Source organism: Galendromus occidentalis, unplaced genomic scaffold (assembly GCF_000255335.2).
Source record: "Galendromus occidentalis unplaced genomic scaffold, Mocc_1.1 scf7180000077526, whole genome shotgun sequence".
Taxonomy (NCBI): Eukaryota; Metazoa; Arthropoda; class Arachnida; order Mesostigmata; family Phytoseiidae; genus Galendromus; species Galendromus occidentalis.
In genome coordinates this window covers 506,886-524,143 of record NW_003805514.1, presented here as the reverse complement: position 1 = coordinate 524,143, position 17,258 = coordinate 506,886, and the positions used below count along the sequence as shown (strand labels likewise).

General features: G+C 51.8%; 2 protein-coding genes across 3 annotated transcripts; both read right to left on the bottom strand.

The window, feature by feature from the left end:
• Window positions 1–2,988: 2,988 nt before the first annotated feature.
• On the bottom strand, window positions 2,989–8,149 carry LOC100902376 (regucalcin). The gene is made up of 6 exons (XM_003747895.1): window positions 8,098–8,149; window positions 5,474–5,637; window positions 5,121–5,318; window positions 4,760–4,969; window positions 3,948–4,091; window positions 2,989–3,301 (listed from the first exon to the last, which is right to left on the bottom strand). The coding sequence occupies exons 2-6, from the start codon at window positions 5,628–5,630 to the stop codon at window positions 3,099–3,101; spliced, it is 912 nt and encodes a 303-aa protein (XP_003747943.1). The 5' UTR covers window positions 5,631–5,637; window positions 8,098–8,149; the 3' UTR covers window positions 2,989–3,098.
• Window positions 8,150–12,970: 4,821 nt separating this feature from the next.
• Window positions 12,971–17,124, bottom strand: LOC100902235 (lysophospholipid acyltransferase 1). 2 transcript variants are annotated; one of them, XM_003747894.2, is made up of 2 exons: window positions 16,897–17,124; window positions 12,971–14,788 (listed from the first exon to the last, which is right to left on the bottom strand). In XM_003747894.2, exon 2 carries the CDS (start codon window positions 14,605–14,607, stop codon window positions 13,192–13,194), a length of 1,416 nt encoding a protein of 471 aa, XP_003747942.1. In that variant the 5' UTR covers window positions 14,608–14,788; window positions 16,897–17,124; the 3' UTR covers window positions 12,971–13,191. The 2 variants fall into 2 exon arrangements, with proteins under 2 accessions (XP_003747942.1, XP_018496744.1); XM_018641228.1 differs by lacking the exon at window positions 16,897–17,124 and adding an exon at window positions 15,032–15,123.
• Window positions 17,125–17,258: the final 134 nt, after the last annotated feature.

Here is a 17,258-nt window from a genome sequence, read left to right as displayed (position 1 = left end):
CTTGTGACCCACCGATCGGACCGAACGGACGAGTCAGCGCCAACTGAGCGGGACCTAAATCTGGCAACCTATCGAATCGGTCTTCCCTGGCGGAGCCGGCTCAGAATGCCCTAATTTTTTGTCGCTCGTTCCCCTCTCACGTTCGATCGTTTGGGGAGAACAACATTTCCATGGGCGAATAATTGGGCCCGTGAGTTGACGCTTCGCTCGCGTTGGTCACTAGATCTTCTTGAGAGCGGAATTCATCAATTTCTGACGCCGTCCTCGGCGTGAAAGCCCAGAGTCCCGATGAGAAAGCCCATTCTCGACGATGACCACTCGATCGCGCGCGCCCCGTGAACGATTTATCATAGGCTTCTTTCGGCCATCGTCACCTCTCGGCGGCAACCTCGATTTCGAACTCAAACGTCGAGCCATTAGTTACTCCCTCCTCTCTGTCGTATATATTGTGGATTTTGCTTGCTCCGCACACCCTGACACCGACGAGCGTCGTCGTGTGTACGCTTCATCGGTTCGTTGGATCTCTCGACGGCGGTCTTTCGGTCGCCTCCCGTTGACTTGTTGGTACACTCTCCGACGTTCCTCGCCCGTCGTCATCTTCGTCGGCATCGCTGCTGTCATTGTCGCCGACGAAGCTGTCAGAAACGCTCACAGTCGACTCCGAAAACGCTGCTCACTCTGCGCTGCCGGAGACCCGCTCCCGGCTGAAAAACACATATCTGTAAAGAAACATCAGGGGCGCGGCGTCCGGTAGATCGGGAAAGCTCCGAGGAGAGATCCCTTATTTCAACTTTGAGGTCCCCCATTGCGGATCGACGACTCGCGCTCGCTCGATTTGCGAAAATTTTCAATGAAGTATTTGTGGGGATTCCTTTCGTCTGCTCTGAGATGGAGAGAGCTCGCCACTCCACTCGCATGTCTAAGAGGAGCCGACCTGGAGTAAGAACAACGGATCTCGTTTCGCTCTCGATACTTGCACCAAGCGCCGCCGCAGGCCTTCATCGAACAAAGACCATGCAATCCTATACCCTTCGCAATATCGCCGGGAGGGAAGATTTCCAGTGTTTGTTGGCCGTCATTGTGCTAGATGCCGTAATATTACAATGAGTAGATGGGACGAGCTTATTTGAAGAGAAAGAAGAGACACGCTGAGTGGATGTTTCATTGCTGTCGCCGAATTTCCCCGAGTCGAATCGAGGAGCAACCGGGCCCGACTTTCGTCCGAGCAGCGAGCAAAACTTGCCCTACCAGACTGTCCATATATCAAACATTGCATAGGCAGAGGCCCGCCTACGCGTGGCTTGAATTTCATTCCCCGGCAGGGTCCTTTTCCTCCAAGATGCCGACATGCATCACTTCTCCTCGACCCTTGCCAACTCTAGCTCTTGGTCGGACTTCGCAACGATCCTGCGTCATGCTTAGAAGGGGATCAACGGCTTTTGCGAAAGAAAAAACGTGGAGCAAAAACAAGCAGCAGTGACTTATCTGCCGCCACGGCGACCGACAGATAGACAGACAGAGAGCGCGCCTGGTTTCAGTCACGGACCGGCATTCATCTTTGTTGATGGGGCTCTGAATAGAGGCAAGACTCTTCCCTTTTTCATGTTTCCGAGATTCCTGACGCGACGATCGGAGCGCAGCAGGCGCTTTCGGTAGGAAGTCGCGCTCGCGGGGTCGGAGTCACTTTCCAATCGGAGCCCGTCGGAAACAAATACGTGCGGGAAGCTCCTGACTTGACTGTTGATATCTGAACTTGGCATATAATAATTGATGATCTATGAATCTCTGCGCTGAATTTGTCCCCTCTGACTGCTGCCAGGGAGGACAATTAACCCTCCCGCGGAGGAAGGTCTTCCGAGGTCCCTGGGAGGATTTCCGGGAAACAAGTTCCAGCAATCCTCATTCGTGGACGAGATGGACTCAATTGACGTTCCTTACTGTTCTGAGGCGTGAGGGATCATTCCTTAGAAGAAGTACGAATAAGCCTAAGATGGGGTTTTCCTCTGATACCGGAGGAAGTCACTGACTCGGATAGAAGCGATTCCCTACCAGATGGACTGTGGATGCGAGCATCGATGAATTTATCCAGGACGGGAAAACAATGAATCCCTCTACGGTAGAACGATCGAGCATCCCCCCGTGGACAAGGCTTGCCCCTGAAACGTTTTCCGATAAATGGGCGCTATTCTCCCCTTCGTCGCGATTCGCGCCTTGGAAAGCAATATCGCCCGTCCTCCTCGGCAGCATGAAATTCAGGGGTCGAGAACCGCCGACTTCGTCGCTGGGGCTTGGAAAAAGCCAATCCGTTCGCTAATACACGGACTCCCGGCTAGGGGAATAGCATTTGGAGGCTCCTTCGTCCACCAGGCTGTCGTCGAGCGGTTGTCGACATACGGAGACCCTCACGCTCTGCCGCTTCTCGTTCCGTCCACGTTCGTCGCAGCTCCATATGCCGAACTTTGCCAATAACTCGCTGACTTCTATATTGAAATTCTTCCGTCGTCGGTGACGGGAATAACCTGTCAACGAGCTTAACAATGGCACATTAATTATACTGCGAAGCGATCGAGCTCATCATCTGCGAGTTGCGGCATCTCGACGAAGTTCTGAGAAGCCTCATGTCGGCCACTGCAGCTGATGAATCACGTCATCAATCTGTCCATCGGATAGCAAGCAAAGGCCACTCACAGACTCGCCCCTGCTGGCGAGCTACGTCTTACTCGGATAAGAAAATAATGGACGAAAGGAGCCACATGGAGAGCAGAGTGTAGAGAAGTTGTATTGGTCCGGGAGCGGAATGTGACGAAGTGGAATCCATCTGGCGATCCATCTCGCTGTCAGACGCGCAGATGTCGGATTGGCGCTAGAAAAGTTCCTGGACTCGGTTCCCCTCCCCAGGAGCTCATTCGGAAGTTTCCGCTTCCTTTCTCTGAGAATGAGCTACGGGCTCATTCTCCTCCGCTCCCCGAATGGACGATCATAAGCGACAAGCCTTTATTTGGTGTGTGATATCAAAACTTCATGCGCAGATGGAAAATGTATCGATCAGTTTGGCCATGATTCAGCGGGGTTACACAAGTACTCCTCCTCTCACAGATTCATCCCGCAAATTCCACGGGCTGACGACCCTTCGTACCGAGATCAGATACTGCGAATGTACGTCCGCCGAGCTCCTCGTGGAGGTCTGTGGGAACATTGTGAACACCGGCTGAGGTCACCAGCAATGTGCTGAGATCGGGTCCTCCGAAGCAGGCGGACGTCACATTCATCGAAGGTAGATTAACTTTAGTCAGGAGTTTACCTGTAAATTCACAGGAAGAATATTAGGCCATATCGAAGTCTTTGAAATCACCGAAACGCAGCCTGGTCTTGTGGAAGGGGAGAAGAAACCCAGACCGTGACTTGTTCGGCTGGGAATCTCGGGAATCGCCACAGATTATTATCCACGATCGGGGCGGATATAAATTTTGAATCGTTGACATCGACAGCGGGTTCCGCGTGGGATTGCTTTCGTCCCTAGAGTTACGATACGACGGGCAGCGAGGAGAGCGGGAAGATTTACGGCTCCCGGATAAGGAGCCCCCATTTGGCCCCTGTCTCCGATACCCCTTTTCAGCAAGGCTGAGGCCTGCGGTCGCGTGACCAGCTTTTCGAGTGCCATGAACGGAGGATCAAATGATTTGCGTGACATCCCCCTGTGATCTCTCGAGACTTGATTAGGTGGAGCGAATAACTGAAGGAAACTCAACAACGGTAGCCTGATACCTGGACCCTCGGAGGGCGCGTTGGGAGGTGTCGTGTTCGAAGCGTTCCGGGACACGGGTCTTCTCTGCCGACACCGCCCCGTGTGCCTTCGCACTACCGACCCGATCGAGTTGCTAATTCTGGCGAAGATTCGGGTAAGAGAGGAGGCGTCGCGCCTGCGGCGAAACTCAGGACACACATACCTGTCCGCGAGTCGATTTTCAAGATGCAGCTCCCGCCGAATACCGCGAGCCAGATATTATCCTGCACGTCGATCGTGATGCCGTCGGGGAAACCGAATTTATTGAAAGGTTCCATGTTGAAGTCGACTAGCACGCGCTGGTTCGCTGAAAATTATTCACAAGCTCTCGTTGGAGGGAAGCATTGATAGGCAGAGAATTAATTCAAGAAAGAAAACAGAAGTCAGACGCTCCCATGAATATTAAGGAGCTCTGCTGAATGGAAAACTTCTTCCAGGAGACATGACTGAGTCGAGTCTTGCCGAGCGAGACGCAGTCGGTGGCTTGGGATACAGAACGGTGATCTGGACGAACTGAATCACGTGATATGAGGCATACACGCGGTAATCAGTGTCGCTCGACAGAAATCGGAGCGGCTTCGCAGCTCCTCCTTCAGAGGGTCCGTCTAATTTTGAGGGCCCTTAAGAGATACCTAACGCCGACGGCTCCATCGAGCCACGTCTCGAATCGTTTTTTCCGTTCAGTCCTATGCGAGAATTCCGAGGGCATTGGTCTAAAGAGAGTGAGGAGAGATGCGTCGGACCTCACCCCATTCAGGAATGGATCTCATAGTCTCGATCGTATGCGTTTTAGAGAGTTTCCTGCTCGGCTTCCCTCTTTTCGGGTCTCTCTTACGTGCGTAGAATCTCGGCAAACAGGACCGCGGGAATCTCACGACTGGTGTCCCGGTATGCATGAGGAAAAGTTCCCCGACATCTAGACTGATTTAATTTTGTGCTCTGAAGCACATTCCACAAGAAAGCGAGCATGCTCACATAGTGCTCCCGTGTCGTCGTAGTCGAATGCAAACATTTTCTTCGAAGGATTAGAGTCCACGTAGAACATTGTCTTGTTGTCTCTGGACCAGGCCAGTCCATTCGAGAGATCGACGTCCTCGATGAGAACTTTCAGCTCGCCCTTCGAGTAGCTGAACAATTTCCCCTTGCTCGCGGGGAGTGTATCGGTTAAAGCCTTCGGCATCGTACCTGCGAGTGAAATCGGTACTTGCATTAAATCGATTCGTGTCCTCTATCCGATGGAGGAGTGTATTCGAATTTGATCCGGAGGCGTCCGGTGAACGTCCCCGATTTCGAGCTCTTCTAGAGATTGAAGCTCCTAGTGGAGTCGCAAACCTACCGAAGATAATCCGACCGTACGGGTCGCACTTTGCGTCGTTGATCCTGGTTGCCAAGCCTTTCTCATGTTCTGTTACGTCACACAAAACTTCGAGTACTTTCTTGGTCTCGGTGTCGTACTTGACGAGACGGTTTCCCACACCAACAACGAGCAGATTAGCATTCGATGCATATGGAATCGCCACTCCGACCAGATCGTCTGCATCGAGGCAATGCCATTAGGTTTTCGGCAATATCCGCGACTTGAATCAACACAAAACCCCTTCATCCAAGCTCGGGCTTTGACTCCATCTGATCTATATTGCGCTCTCGCGATACCTACATGGTTAAATATATCGCGACGCCGTCAATTACCGAAAGTATGTCTCTCGACGATGTCCCCGGTCACGAAATCGATCATTTTGACCGCCTTCTGCTCGATGTCGACGATAAGAAGTGTGTTCCGGCCCGATAGCCAATGCGGGCCTTCGCCCAGGTCTTGTTTCTCCGAGTTCAGTACTCTGACGGTCATGTTTGCTCTGCAAAGAATAATAATTCGTACCTCATGCATCGATTTCGCTGCATATATCGGGAACGATTTCGCAGGCTCATTAAGTGCAATTGTTCACATTCCCTCGTATCAATCCTCCCGCCATAGACGAATTTTCTGGCCCGCGTTCGTGCGAATCCCCTCGAGATACAAAAAAAAATATTCGAGCTCTGATTGCCTCCAGCCGGATCTCGATGAATTCCTATAATTCCATCTGAGCTCGCTCGTCGCTACCAGCCATCAACCGAACCAGCCATCATTCATTGCAACTGAAAAAAGCTGATGGAACTCATCGTTGACACATCATACGATGGCCAGCGTTCTCTTTGTCAGGCGGCTAATGAATTAGTCGCCGAACGGTTGGTCAATTGTTGATAGACTGATCCTTATTCAAAATGAAGCGAAAGCTCCAGTGCTTTGTGAGACGTGACGCGTTTGTCCATGGAAGCAACGACACCACTGACGTATCTCGAACGAATCACGGCGCCTATTCAGTGGACCGCGGCCGCTCGGCATTGCGAGTACACCGACTCGCGGTTACAGCTCTGTTACGCTCCAGCGGATTATCTGTTGAACGTCCTTGTACTTCCACGACAAAAGCGAGGTTGGACGTGAGTCCAATCTCCAGACGCGACGCGCGTGGGCTCAAGCAATAGCAATGGCTCGCGAATCGATGATTCTCTCTGATGCGTCGTCGTAGAGAAAAGTAAACGGCGTCGAAGGCTCCGACAAGAAGCAAACAATGGCAGTCGTTTTGATGGACAACGCGCGTAGGAACTGTTCCGGAAGCCTCTCGGCCCGGATCGCCTCGATTCGGGCTGCTTTCCACAACCGCGTACTCCAGCAAGAACTCTGGAGTGGTGGAAGGATTCATTCAATTTACTTCAATGCGCCCACAGGGGCTTCATCAATATACGCCGTCATCTCAATTCTTCTCGGAGTTGAGCCGCTATCGACGACGGACGAGAAGTGGAGTCATTAATGACTCCCTCCGCTCTTCACCGCCGGCAACAGCTGGTGATCGAGAGGGCTCCGTCGATAAACGAATGCAGCGATTCCTTCACGAATGATAGTTTTTCTGAAAGGCGTGGCGGAATTCGGATGATATCTGCCGCCGGACAAAAATGAGTACCCAAATTGCGAGATCCCAAAGGCAAGCCGGGCGAGGAGCGAGATAGACTTCGCGAACGGATACCGAACCGCACGCGGACGATTCATTCCGGAGGCATGAAGCTCCGGAAATTCCCTCGGAACTCTAGGTGGCCTCGAATGGGGGAGGGGGAATCCTCTATGCCCCTCGCGGTTCGCGTTCCGCGCGAGAGAGCTCCACAAGACCAAGACGCCACGTGCTGAAAGGCTATACTCTGTCGCGAGCCAGCGATACTCGACTTTGGCACCGCCGAATACTCGTCACCGATGAGTCTTCGAGGTGGTTCCTCGATGAAATCCGACCCAAAATCCTCTCCGCGGGCAAACACATGGCTAAGAAGGAAAGGGGAGAGAGAGAGCTGAGCCTCGTCGTCCGTTTGTCCAAAGTAAATATCACGATCGGAGGCGGGTTTCTCCCCTCAACGTATCGATCGCGCATGTGCCTAGACGTGATACCGATCTCGAGCTGAAATTATAAACCGTGCTCGGTGAAAGGCAATAGGAACGATGACACCGGTTCCGTCTCGGGAAGACTTGATTGACAACTTGGGTCCACGATTACTCCGGCTGTCAGACTCGATACGCAATAAATGCTCCCAAGTATAGCGGAGGCAATGATACGGGTTGGGGCCTACGCTGAGAACTCACCCCTCCACCCATCCTGTTGAGCTGCATTGGAACAGCAGCGAGAATAAAAGAAACCCGCGCGTGCGACGTCGAAGCATCGCGATCTCAGTCTTGTGTCAGTAATAATATATTCCGCTCAGCTAAAGATATGAAGCTAGTCCGTGGAGAATCCAAAATAACGTTTCCAATCAAGTTTTCGAGAACTATTCGTGCCTTCTTTCTCAATCACACATGAGCGACGGTCGGGAGTAGTCTCTTCTGCGACTCCGCATCGAGTCAAGGTCAAATCATCTGTCGGCAGAAGACGCTGGATGAGCGCAAGGCGCGCCTGACAACAGCTTTCGATCAGCGGAGGAGTGAGACAAGTTTGCGCGATCTATTCGAGCGACGTTCGTGTCACCTTCGACGACACGATATCGCTTCTCTGCGACGAAAATGGTTGAACGATCACTAGAACGCTTGCCCACTCGATACCGCTCGACGAAATACTTCCTGCGGCGGGCGAGCTGTCGGAAGCCTATGTACGGGTCAATTTAGATGCGAGAGGCAAGATGCGCCGAAGCGGGATCTCCCATGTCCGCGGACACGGTGTCGGCTGGACAGCCTCTAAGGAGAACCTTCCGCTGGACCTCATCGATGAACTTAAATTCCTGACGACTTGTCTTGAACTCACCCTACGCGTAGCACTGTCCGCTCCAGCTCACCGGACCGTGTTTACTCCCGCGAGCGCTTGACAGTCATTGGCGAGCATTACTGCGCATGCTCGCGCGACATGGTCCATCCATGGACCCAATGGCCCGCACCATTCCATCCATTGATCCATGGACATCCATTGTCCGGCTTATCGCTATAGATGGATCTCCATTATCTATGGCTATCCATGGATGACAGGTCGATGATCGTGTTAATGAGATATGTCGGAATGCACAACGATGATGATGATTGTCTTTATTGGCGCGTTCTGCATGTGAACAGCCGGGCGGTTGGTATCACATCATCTTCCCTCTTCTAGTTTATTCGACATTTGAGATCCAAGCCGTTCTGATGCCTGGATTGCTTTCTTTGGCTAGATTCACCGAATCGAGCCGGGGGTCTACCTACATTGCTCCGACTCGAGCGTCGCAGAGGGGTTCCCGGATTAGTCGTTCCTCCGTTTCTTTCGGTATCTATTTCGTACTCTGTGTCTACGTATTTGACGTCGCTTGAGTTCACCGGAATTGTTGCTCAGCTTTTGCCTCAGGTTTGGTCGTTGCTGGCGATTCTTCGATTGACCTCTCCGATACGAGCCTCCTGACTCTGGTGTTTCGTGTTGGCTCGGGCGCTTCTTCCTCTGCTTCGGGGGTTCCCTGCCGGGGAGCTACCGGTTCCTTCAGGTTTGATTCCACCAAGTTTCGTGCCGGCTTCCTGAGAGGAATTTCCTATTTCTAACCATGCGAGCCCCATCCTTCGTTTCGAAAAGGTATGATCCTGGATCGATCCGCTCGATACCCCTCGTCGGTTTCCATTCGTTAGCAAAATCCATGGATTGAATCCGAACATCCTGTCCGACTCCTAATTCCAGCAATTCTGCGGGACCTCTATCGAATGCTTCTTTTTGCTTCCTTCTCCTCTGATGTATTGTCGATAGTACGTACTTGGATATTCGTGTTTCCATCAGGTTTTCATTGGTTGGCATCACCGAGCTCAAGTTTCGGCTGTGAGCGTCCATCCTATCAACGACCGCGCTGAGCCTTGTCTCATCAGCCGAGGAGGGTTCCGAATCTCTCGAGCGAAGTCGCGGAATAGAGACCGATTGGTTCTCGAGTCCACTGAAGAATCGGAGATTACGGGAACCATACATGACCATCTGCTTCCACGTCGTAAGATACGTTACCACGGTGGCGCAGCACTCTCGCAGATGTCCGGCAGGGCTTGCTCGGAGTTCTGAAAGCCTTAACACAGACCAGATCGCTTTCCCTGAAGGACCTCATTGCGAAAAACGCCTCTCTTGTCCTGATAATGTGCGCCGTCGTCGTATTTCTTCCGAGCTCGTCGCTTCCGATGTCGTCTGAGCACCCATCAGCTAACACGAGGTAAAAGTCCTCTTCCCAAATGGGAACTCTCAATGTAGCATTCGCAATTGCCTTGTCGGGATGGATTCGGTGATTAGTGACTGGCGTCGTTGCTTGACGAGCTTCGCATGATCCTGCGATGTTCCCGATGTCGTTTTCCATGTCTGACCAGTAGATCGAATTTCGGGCCCGTCTCTCCATCGCTTCGTTCCCGAAGCGAGAGCTGAGGGCTCTCCGTAGAAATTCTCTCGTGTGTTTCGGTATTGCCGTGGCGTTCCCTTCATAGATTAGACCCTTGTCTTCGCACAACTCGTCTCGTACTGCCTGATAGGCTTGGAGTACTGGATTTCGCGGCTCCAGTTGAGGCCATCCTTTCTTGATAGTTTTGATGAGTACTTGCATATCTTCATCGCTTTGAGCCTCTGTTCTGAGTTCGTCCATGACTTGGTCGGATATTCGGCTGTAGAGCCGAGCTTCTAATCCGTGTCCTCGATTGCCAGCCGTTCTACGTCTTCTAGGGCTTCGCAGCTTTTCCCTTGCACAAGCCGTATGTTGAGGGTATCGACATAGCATCATTTCCCCCCGCTCAGTATCGTACCTTCAGATCGTATCTTTGTAGCATGAGTCTCATTCTCTGGAGTCTCTTCGGGCAAGCGTGAGTGGCTCGCCGAAAATCATCTCTAGAGGCTCATGGTCCGTTCCTACGGTTGCTCTTCGGTTGGCGTAGAGATATTTGTCGACGCTCCCTTCGCCTCAGCTCCCAGTGGAGGCCACGGATCCGAGGCTTTGATGATGATTGCAAGGATCGCGGAAATCAAGACTCATAACAATAAGGACTGCATAGACGAATTACTGGCTGTCTTCAATGGTGAAGGCGACATCACCGGGCTCGAATGTCATCTACCGCTGAACGATTCATAAAACATGGTCGCAAACCCGTATGGACCTGTACCACAAGCAGAGGAGCAGGCTGTTAAGAACCGAGTTCGGCAGCAATGTAGTCCCAGTAATGAAGCAGAATGCTAATCTCCGAATTACCTAAATCGAGCTCTGAAGAGAAACCCCACCCCAACGAAGCGCTTGGAGCAACTCCAGGCGGAACTCGCCGGCGCAAAGTTCTTCACGACTCAGGATTGCGGTGGTTTCTCTCTCGACAACCACTAGAGCTCATTGTTATGTACATATATCTGCGATCCCGTGGGGCCGATTCCGATTTTCGAAAATGCTTTTCGGGATCCTGACAGCATCTGACGGATTCCAGTGGATGACGGATGAAGTCTTCTGTGGTCAGGATAAAGTCACAGTAGTTGTTGACGACATCCTGGTTCGCGGAAGGACACGAGAAGAGCAAGACAGACGGTTGCAAAGAGTCCTACAAAGATGTAAGGAAATCGGCATGGTGTTCAATGAGGAGAAATGCCGATTTGCTCAGAAAGCCGTCAGATACCTGGGTCACGTACTGACCACCGGAGGGAGGGCCGTCGATGAGGAGCGAATCAAAAGCATACAGTCAGTCCCAGCACCGACATATATCAAGCAGCTATAGCAGTTCCTCGGGATGGTGAACTATGTTTCGCAATTCGTCGATAATTTGTCAGACAAGACGGCTATTTTGAGGGATCTTATGAAGGAAGATAATTCGTTCGACTGCCAGCCAGGCCGTCAGCGGGCTTCTGATAATTTGGAAAGGGCGCTCGTGCGAATTCGAGCAAATAAGCAGAGTCCACGATATACAGCACGTCACAAGTGGTCCCTACAAAGCCAGAGGGAATTCGTTGGCCGAGTGCGCCGTTGAGGAGGCGAAGAAGATCCTGCGAAAACATCGGTATGGTACCGCGGAATTCTACACAGCGCCAATGGAGCTCAGAACGTCGCCAGGATCGGTCGGGCTCGGTGCACCGTCGGAGAGTTTGTTGGGGCGACGGCTTCGCATACTCCTTCCGGTCTTGAATTCCGTGCTCTCACCAAAGACAATGGATACAGAACGCGTGCATGAGCTCTCCGGAGCAGGACGAAGAAAATAGAAAGCAATAGCGATGGTCACACTCGAAGCCGTCCCGACTTCGTAGAAGGTCAAATAATACGCATCCGGGATCGAATCAGCAACGCGTGAATAAGGGGAACGGTTGTGTTGGCTCACAGTGCTCCTCGCTCACATGTTATAAGCAACGATAAGAAGGGTGTTACATATCGCCGGAATATTCGATATAATCCCGGTACCCGCTTCATCAACCATTCCTGTACCGCAGCTCCGTGAGAATCAATGCTTCCTAGTCAAACTCTCAGAAGGTCAGAACGAACATTGCGAAGGCGGAAAAAAAATCTCACCCAATGCCCCATGCTCATTATACCCAGTTCATACATCTACCGTAATTTATTCAAGGTACTGCGATCTGAAATCATAAACAGGAAGAAAGTGATACATGCACATTTGTAAAATCCTGTGTATCAATCAATGAAACTTAGTTTGATCTCGAAGTCCGGTGCGGTTAATCGTGGACACTACATATGGAATAGACCACCGTGGACCTTCCATGCATGGATCCATGGATCAGTGATCTCACTCTCCGTCAGAAGCGCGCGGGTTCTGCTGTCGACGAACAGACACGTCTACGGCTGGAGATGTCTGGCGGGCGGCTCCCTGTGATTTCGACGAATCGAGGTATATTCCCTCAAACGGCACCACGCCGAGTGCACCTCCGCTTGCGGATCATTGTCACGCCGGCCGCCTCTCTCAGTCGTCATTGGAATACGATCGCGTCGACGCCATTCGACACCAGAACGTCGGCAGTCCAGAGCTTCGGCGCAATCTCCTAGGATTTCCGAGTCCTGCGCGAAGAAGGGTCCGAGGATTGAACGGGAAACATAACAAAAAGTCTTCTGCGGGATCTGCCGAAATGGGAGACGCTTTGAATTTCCGAATTGACGACCTTAGGTCAATAAACAATTTGGCAGTCTGCGAGTAACTCTGCCCAACGCCTATTGAGGAAGTTCACCGAGTGTGCCTACGCATACACTTCCGACGCTGTCCATTTAGGCAGCTCATTCCGACGATCTTTAGGACGATGGGAAGATAGTCGCGTTTCTGACGATTTTTCGGGAAGACAGCTCCGTCCGCAGCCATGGACATGAGACTGCCAACGTTGTTGCGGTCAGCCGATCTGAAAGCACACGCGATGTGTCAGCAACGAACTTGAGCCGGAAAATATGTTCACGAGTCGACTGATTCAGTAATTGACTTCGAGAGAGAGCATGTAGAGAATCCTTTTCCGCCAAAAACATAATTGCGCTTCGGAGCGCTCTGTACCTCTCTGGCGGATGTTTCCCACGGCTGAATCAGCCATGATACCACTCTGGCCGTATACGAGTGTTCAAATCGTTGAGGAAATTATCTAATGGAATCGACTCTCCTCAGCTGACCATTGAAGTTCGACACTCTCGTGCGAGAACAGCGGCCGAGCACGGTTCTAAACTTCTGCGGTGAAGACATGAATATTCTCTGACTGAGTGCCTTTTTATTATCGGTGTTCTTTTCTGCTCTCGGATCGCATTATCAAGCATCGCTTCCGCTGTCATCTAGCAACAGATCCACTACGGGATCCTCCCTTAATGAATAAATATTAAGCGAGCACTATGCTGTAACAAACTGTACAATTGTATAGTATCGAAATTGAACATATTTCGCGAGGTTTCTGCATAGTCAATCTGACCACATATCAGTGCGATTTCCCGTTCGTTGATTTTGAGTCCGTAGTCGTTTGTCTGACTGGCGGCAGTACATAGGGGACGGCGAACGCTAACAAGGCCAACACGTGCCCGAAGAAGTACACCTCGCGCCACACGTGCACCGCCTTGCCGAATTGAAGCAATACGAAGGGCATCGTCGTATACGCCAGAAACGCCGACGAGAACACGAACGTCACCACATCATAAAGGAACTGACTCCCAGGACCCTTGACCACCCGCGGTCGTATACAACGACGCATTTTTCGCGACGCCGTTACAAAGAGGGAGCACGTCATGAACGCCAAGAAATAACCCGGATAGAAGCCGTGCCAGACAGCTGATATGAAAAACGTCATCACAGTTTTCGATTCTACCTTCCGATCGTAGCAAACGTGCTTGAGCCATCGCTGTGTGGACACGTTCCAATTGTCGAGGACCACTTTGAGACTTGGTGCGGTCTCGAGCTTGAAGATGCGGATGTTGTCCGCGCCGTCCCATTTTTCCTCTCCTTCAGGTGTCACATAGTATCCGTAACCGGATGAGTTGCAAACCGCTTCCGACATTTTCCAAACGAGGTAATACTGAGCACGGCTTAGAAAGCTGAACAGCGTGAGGTAGAATACCTTCTTGAGGAGAGGCAGCGCACCGTACCACTCGGATAGGAGTTCTGTCTCGGTCAATTTTGGCACCGCGAATAAAATGAGCATTGCGTTGATTACAACGTATAAAACCTTTCTGAGAACTTCTCGGTGGGGTGAGGGGGGTGGTTTGTCGGCTCGGAGGTTCCTGCCTTCGGCGATCCGCAGGAACTCGTTGTACGAGATTAGGGGTCCGGCGAGTATTTCGTGGAAATCGAACATGTAGGCGAAGTAAGAGAGCGCATCGGGCTGCTCCTTGACGGCGTCTCTTTTCTGCTCCTCCGTTGTGCCCTCGGGCTGCGCCCCGTCTCGGAGGCTGAACGCGAGCGTGCTCAAGCGCTGCGTGAGCATCATGATCGCGCCGGTAATGTCGATCGTGTATCCGTCGGGATCAATGTACTGACGAATTACGTGGCAGATCGACTGATAACCCAAGGCAGCCATCAAGGTGAATTGGGGTAGCTTCGATATCGGAATGGTTCTCATGAGGACATAGCCGAGAATGGCTTCGGCGATCACGTGTAGAACGTCTCGCCCGTAGCAGAAATAAAGGATCGACAGACCAAGTACAATGAGGCTGGCCTTCCTAGTGGCCACTGATGCAACACCTACAGGCAATGCTTTACTGTAAAGATAGCCGAGTCCTATAGATGAGAATCCGGCCAAGAGAAAGTTGAGCTTGTCCACTTGCACACCGACCATTTGAGCGACGGGTTGTAACATGACCGAGCCATGGTAGTTGTCAAGCTGAGATTTCCAATGCGACATGATTGCAGAGGGCGGTCTCTGGAGCCTGAGAAAGTTCAATCGACAGCTTGCCGCGATAAGTTAATGTTTTCGCTCTCCTCCTCCACACCCCAACGAGCTTCACGAACGGACCTTTGAGAGAGCCTGCGTCGAGCGTGAGCTTCCTTTGAATTCACCGCATCACAGACGTTGTGTGAACAACCTGCAACGTCGACAGAAAGCACGTGTTAGTTCGGGCTGAGACGGTCTTACTCTGACAGGGAGGGACAGGAGATCCTGATTTGTGAAGGTGGGAATTTCCGACGCCAGAAATAAGCTTCACAAAAAACGAGTCCTGCACAGAGGTGATGAATTTCTTTCCGAATCCTCGAGACGCGCAATCTTCCCAATTGGTCGTACTCGTCAGTCTAATTCATCTCACTGGATAATAACCGAGCAATCGCACGTCTGCTAGCAGAATCTGCGGGAATGCATCTCAACTGATCACTGAGCCGAATCCTCCGCGCGGGCTCACTGTGTAATCTTTTCTAGTGGACTGGTCGCGAGCAGAGATACCTATCGAGAGTTTTGTCGGAGAGAGAGAGAGAGTTCGGGCGTTTTGAGGGAGGCGGAAGCTCTCACAACTTTCTTGCCCATGAGTGCTGCGACTCTCTCCCGACGAGCTACTGCGAGAAATGTGGACAGTCGTGTGACTTGGAAGAAGGGCTGGTCCGCTCTGCTCATTAGAGGCTTTCCGTTCGACAATCGGATCGGCGCCGCAATCAGATTGGTGGACAATGAGCCCTGTCTCGTGCAGAGCTCCGGGTGACCGGAGCCGCATGTCACACAGTTTAATCATGTCGGCAGGACGTCAATCTGGCTGGCGGAAACAGCTAATGATGAATCGCATTCAGACAGCGGAGTTTTCATTGAGAATCTGTATAAGAAGGGAACTGCTTGAGAAACGTGAATCTGAAGTCTCTTCCACGTGATCGAGCGATCTAGGAAGAAATGATCCGACTTCAGTTATTTCGAACAATTTCCTGCCCATGAATCGAATCACAGACGAGCAGAAAATATGGTAGCACTTATTAACTTCCATGTGCATGGCGAGCTCGTTTAAAACGATCGCCTACAGGTGTAGGGCGGCTGGACTCGGTCTTCCGAACGACTTCTCTAGGAACACCCACGAAACTCTTCGTAATCTTGAGCATCACTTTCTTCCCAGGCTTCGACAGCATCCAAGGTCAAATGTCGATGATGTCAGGATTTCGTAAATCGCTTAGATAAACCACAGATCACGATCCGCAGGCAGAAATGACTCGGACGAATCAGCGAGCCGCTTCCGAGTTTTCCCGGTCACAATGCAACCCGTCGGGGCTGCTGATTTAATAGTTCCGTTGTTAAATCAGTGTGATACGATCCAACGCAACGTAACCAAAGCCTCCAGCAACTGGATTGCGCGGCCGTCGGTTTTTTGAAAGGAGTGAGTTTCGCATCGAGCAGTAACATGAAGGTCAGGCGTCAGGCGCACGCTTATGGCTCGAGCCGCGACGGACGGCGATCACACAGCGTTTTGGAAAACAGGCAGAAAGTTTTTCTGTCCAAGAAATCGTCGTCGGGATAAGTAAGCGATTGATTCGGCGTCTTGGGTCGAATCGGTCGTTTGCCTCCCGCAGGCATTTGTATGATCAGCTGCTTCTGTATTTTCCTCGTTGGAGCAGCTCCTGGGTTCCTCGTTCAAAGAACGCACTTTCGATTCTTCCGAAACTCCCTTCCTCGATGCCTCAATGAATCGTAAGAAAACCGAGAATTGATTAAAATTTTCCGTCGTGGTCGGAACCAGTTTTCTGCACGGAAAGGATGATTGCAGCTCTACGGGAGGAAAAACCTCCGAAAAAGACTCCTCGAACGCTAGGGAAATCGCTCTCCACAATCGATCGGAGCAGAGGTCGAGTCGAACCGATGGCTGCCACGACATCTGCGTCACCGCGGTCGCAACCGTATTCTGTTGGATCCTCAGTCAGATCGAGATTATCGTTGTCATGCGGAACTGGCGCGTTCACGGTCCGGAATATAATAACTATCGGAGCTGTCGGCTAGAGAAGTACAGCCTGAGAAGGAAGTCTGACCGCGGTGACAGGGACGGAAAAACAGTGGAGTCTTTGAGCGCGGATCACGCTTGAACTCCAGCCAAAAGAGATGCGCTGCTCTGAGCGTCACCGCTGTCTCATCGCCGTTCGCCGGACTGACTGTTGCTTGGGAGACGGGCCCGATTCACGAATCGAAATGCAAAGTCCACCGCGCGGCTTCCGACCGTTTCGAACTTACCGACCGCATGCAGATATCATGTCACGAAATTTGGCACCGGAGAGCGTGAGTCAGGGTTATACGTGGACGTGGGAGTATCGCACCCGAGCTGGTGCGACCGCCAGTAGTGCCCGACTGTGTCTGCTGTTGCTACGATTGCCGCCGACACTGCTTCGACGACGCGGCCGCTTGCTGTTGATGTTGCAAGTTCGGAGAAGGCTCAAAGCACAGCCCCCAAACACAACAAGCATCGCACACACGAGTTTGCGAAGGCGTGCTGCGGAGGGAACGTTTTCTCTCCTTCGTCGTGTTCCTCTCAGTCTCTTGCGTATCCCTTGCCCATGGGTCCGGGTGCTGTTTTGTTTCCCTGACCGTTCGCTGCC

Bases quoted from the DNA above. Each gene is read 5' to 3' on its own strand.
- LOC100902376 (XM_003747895.1), bottom strand. From the start codon at position 5,630: ATGACCGTCAGAGTACTGAACTCGGAGAAACAAGACCTGGGCGAAGGC. The intron at 4,092-4,759 runs GTGAGCATGCTC...AATAATTTTCAG, and splicing joins CGACGACACGGGAGCACTAT to CGAACCAGCGCGTGCTAGTC. The intron at 3,302-3,947 runs GTATGTGTGTCC...GTGAATTTACAG, and splicing joins GAAAATCGACTCGCGGACAG to GTAAACTCCTGACTAAAGTT.
- LOC100902235 (XM_003747894.2), bottom strand. From the start codon at position 14,607: ATGTCGCATTGGAAATCTCAGCTTGACAACTACCATGGCTCGGTCATG.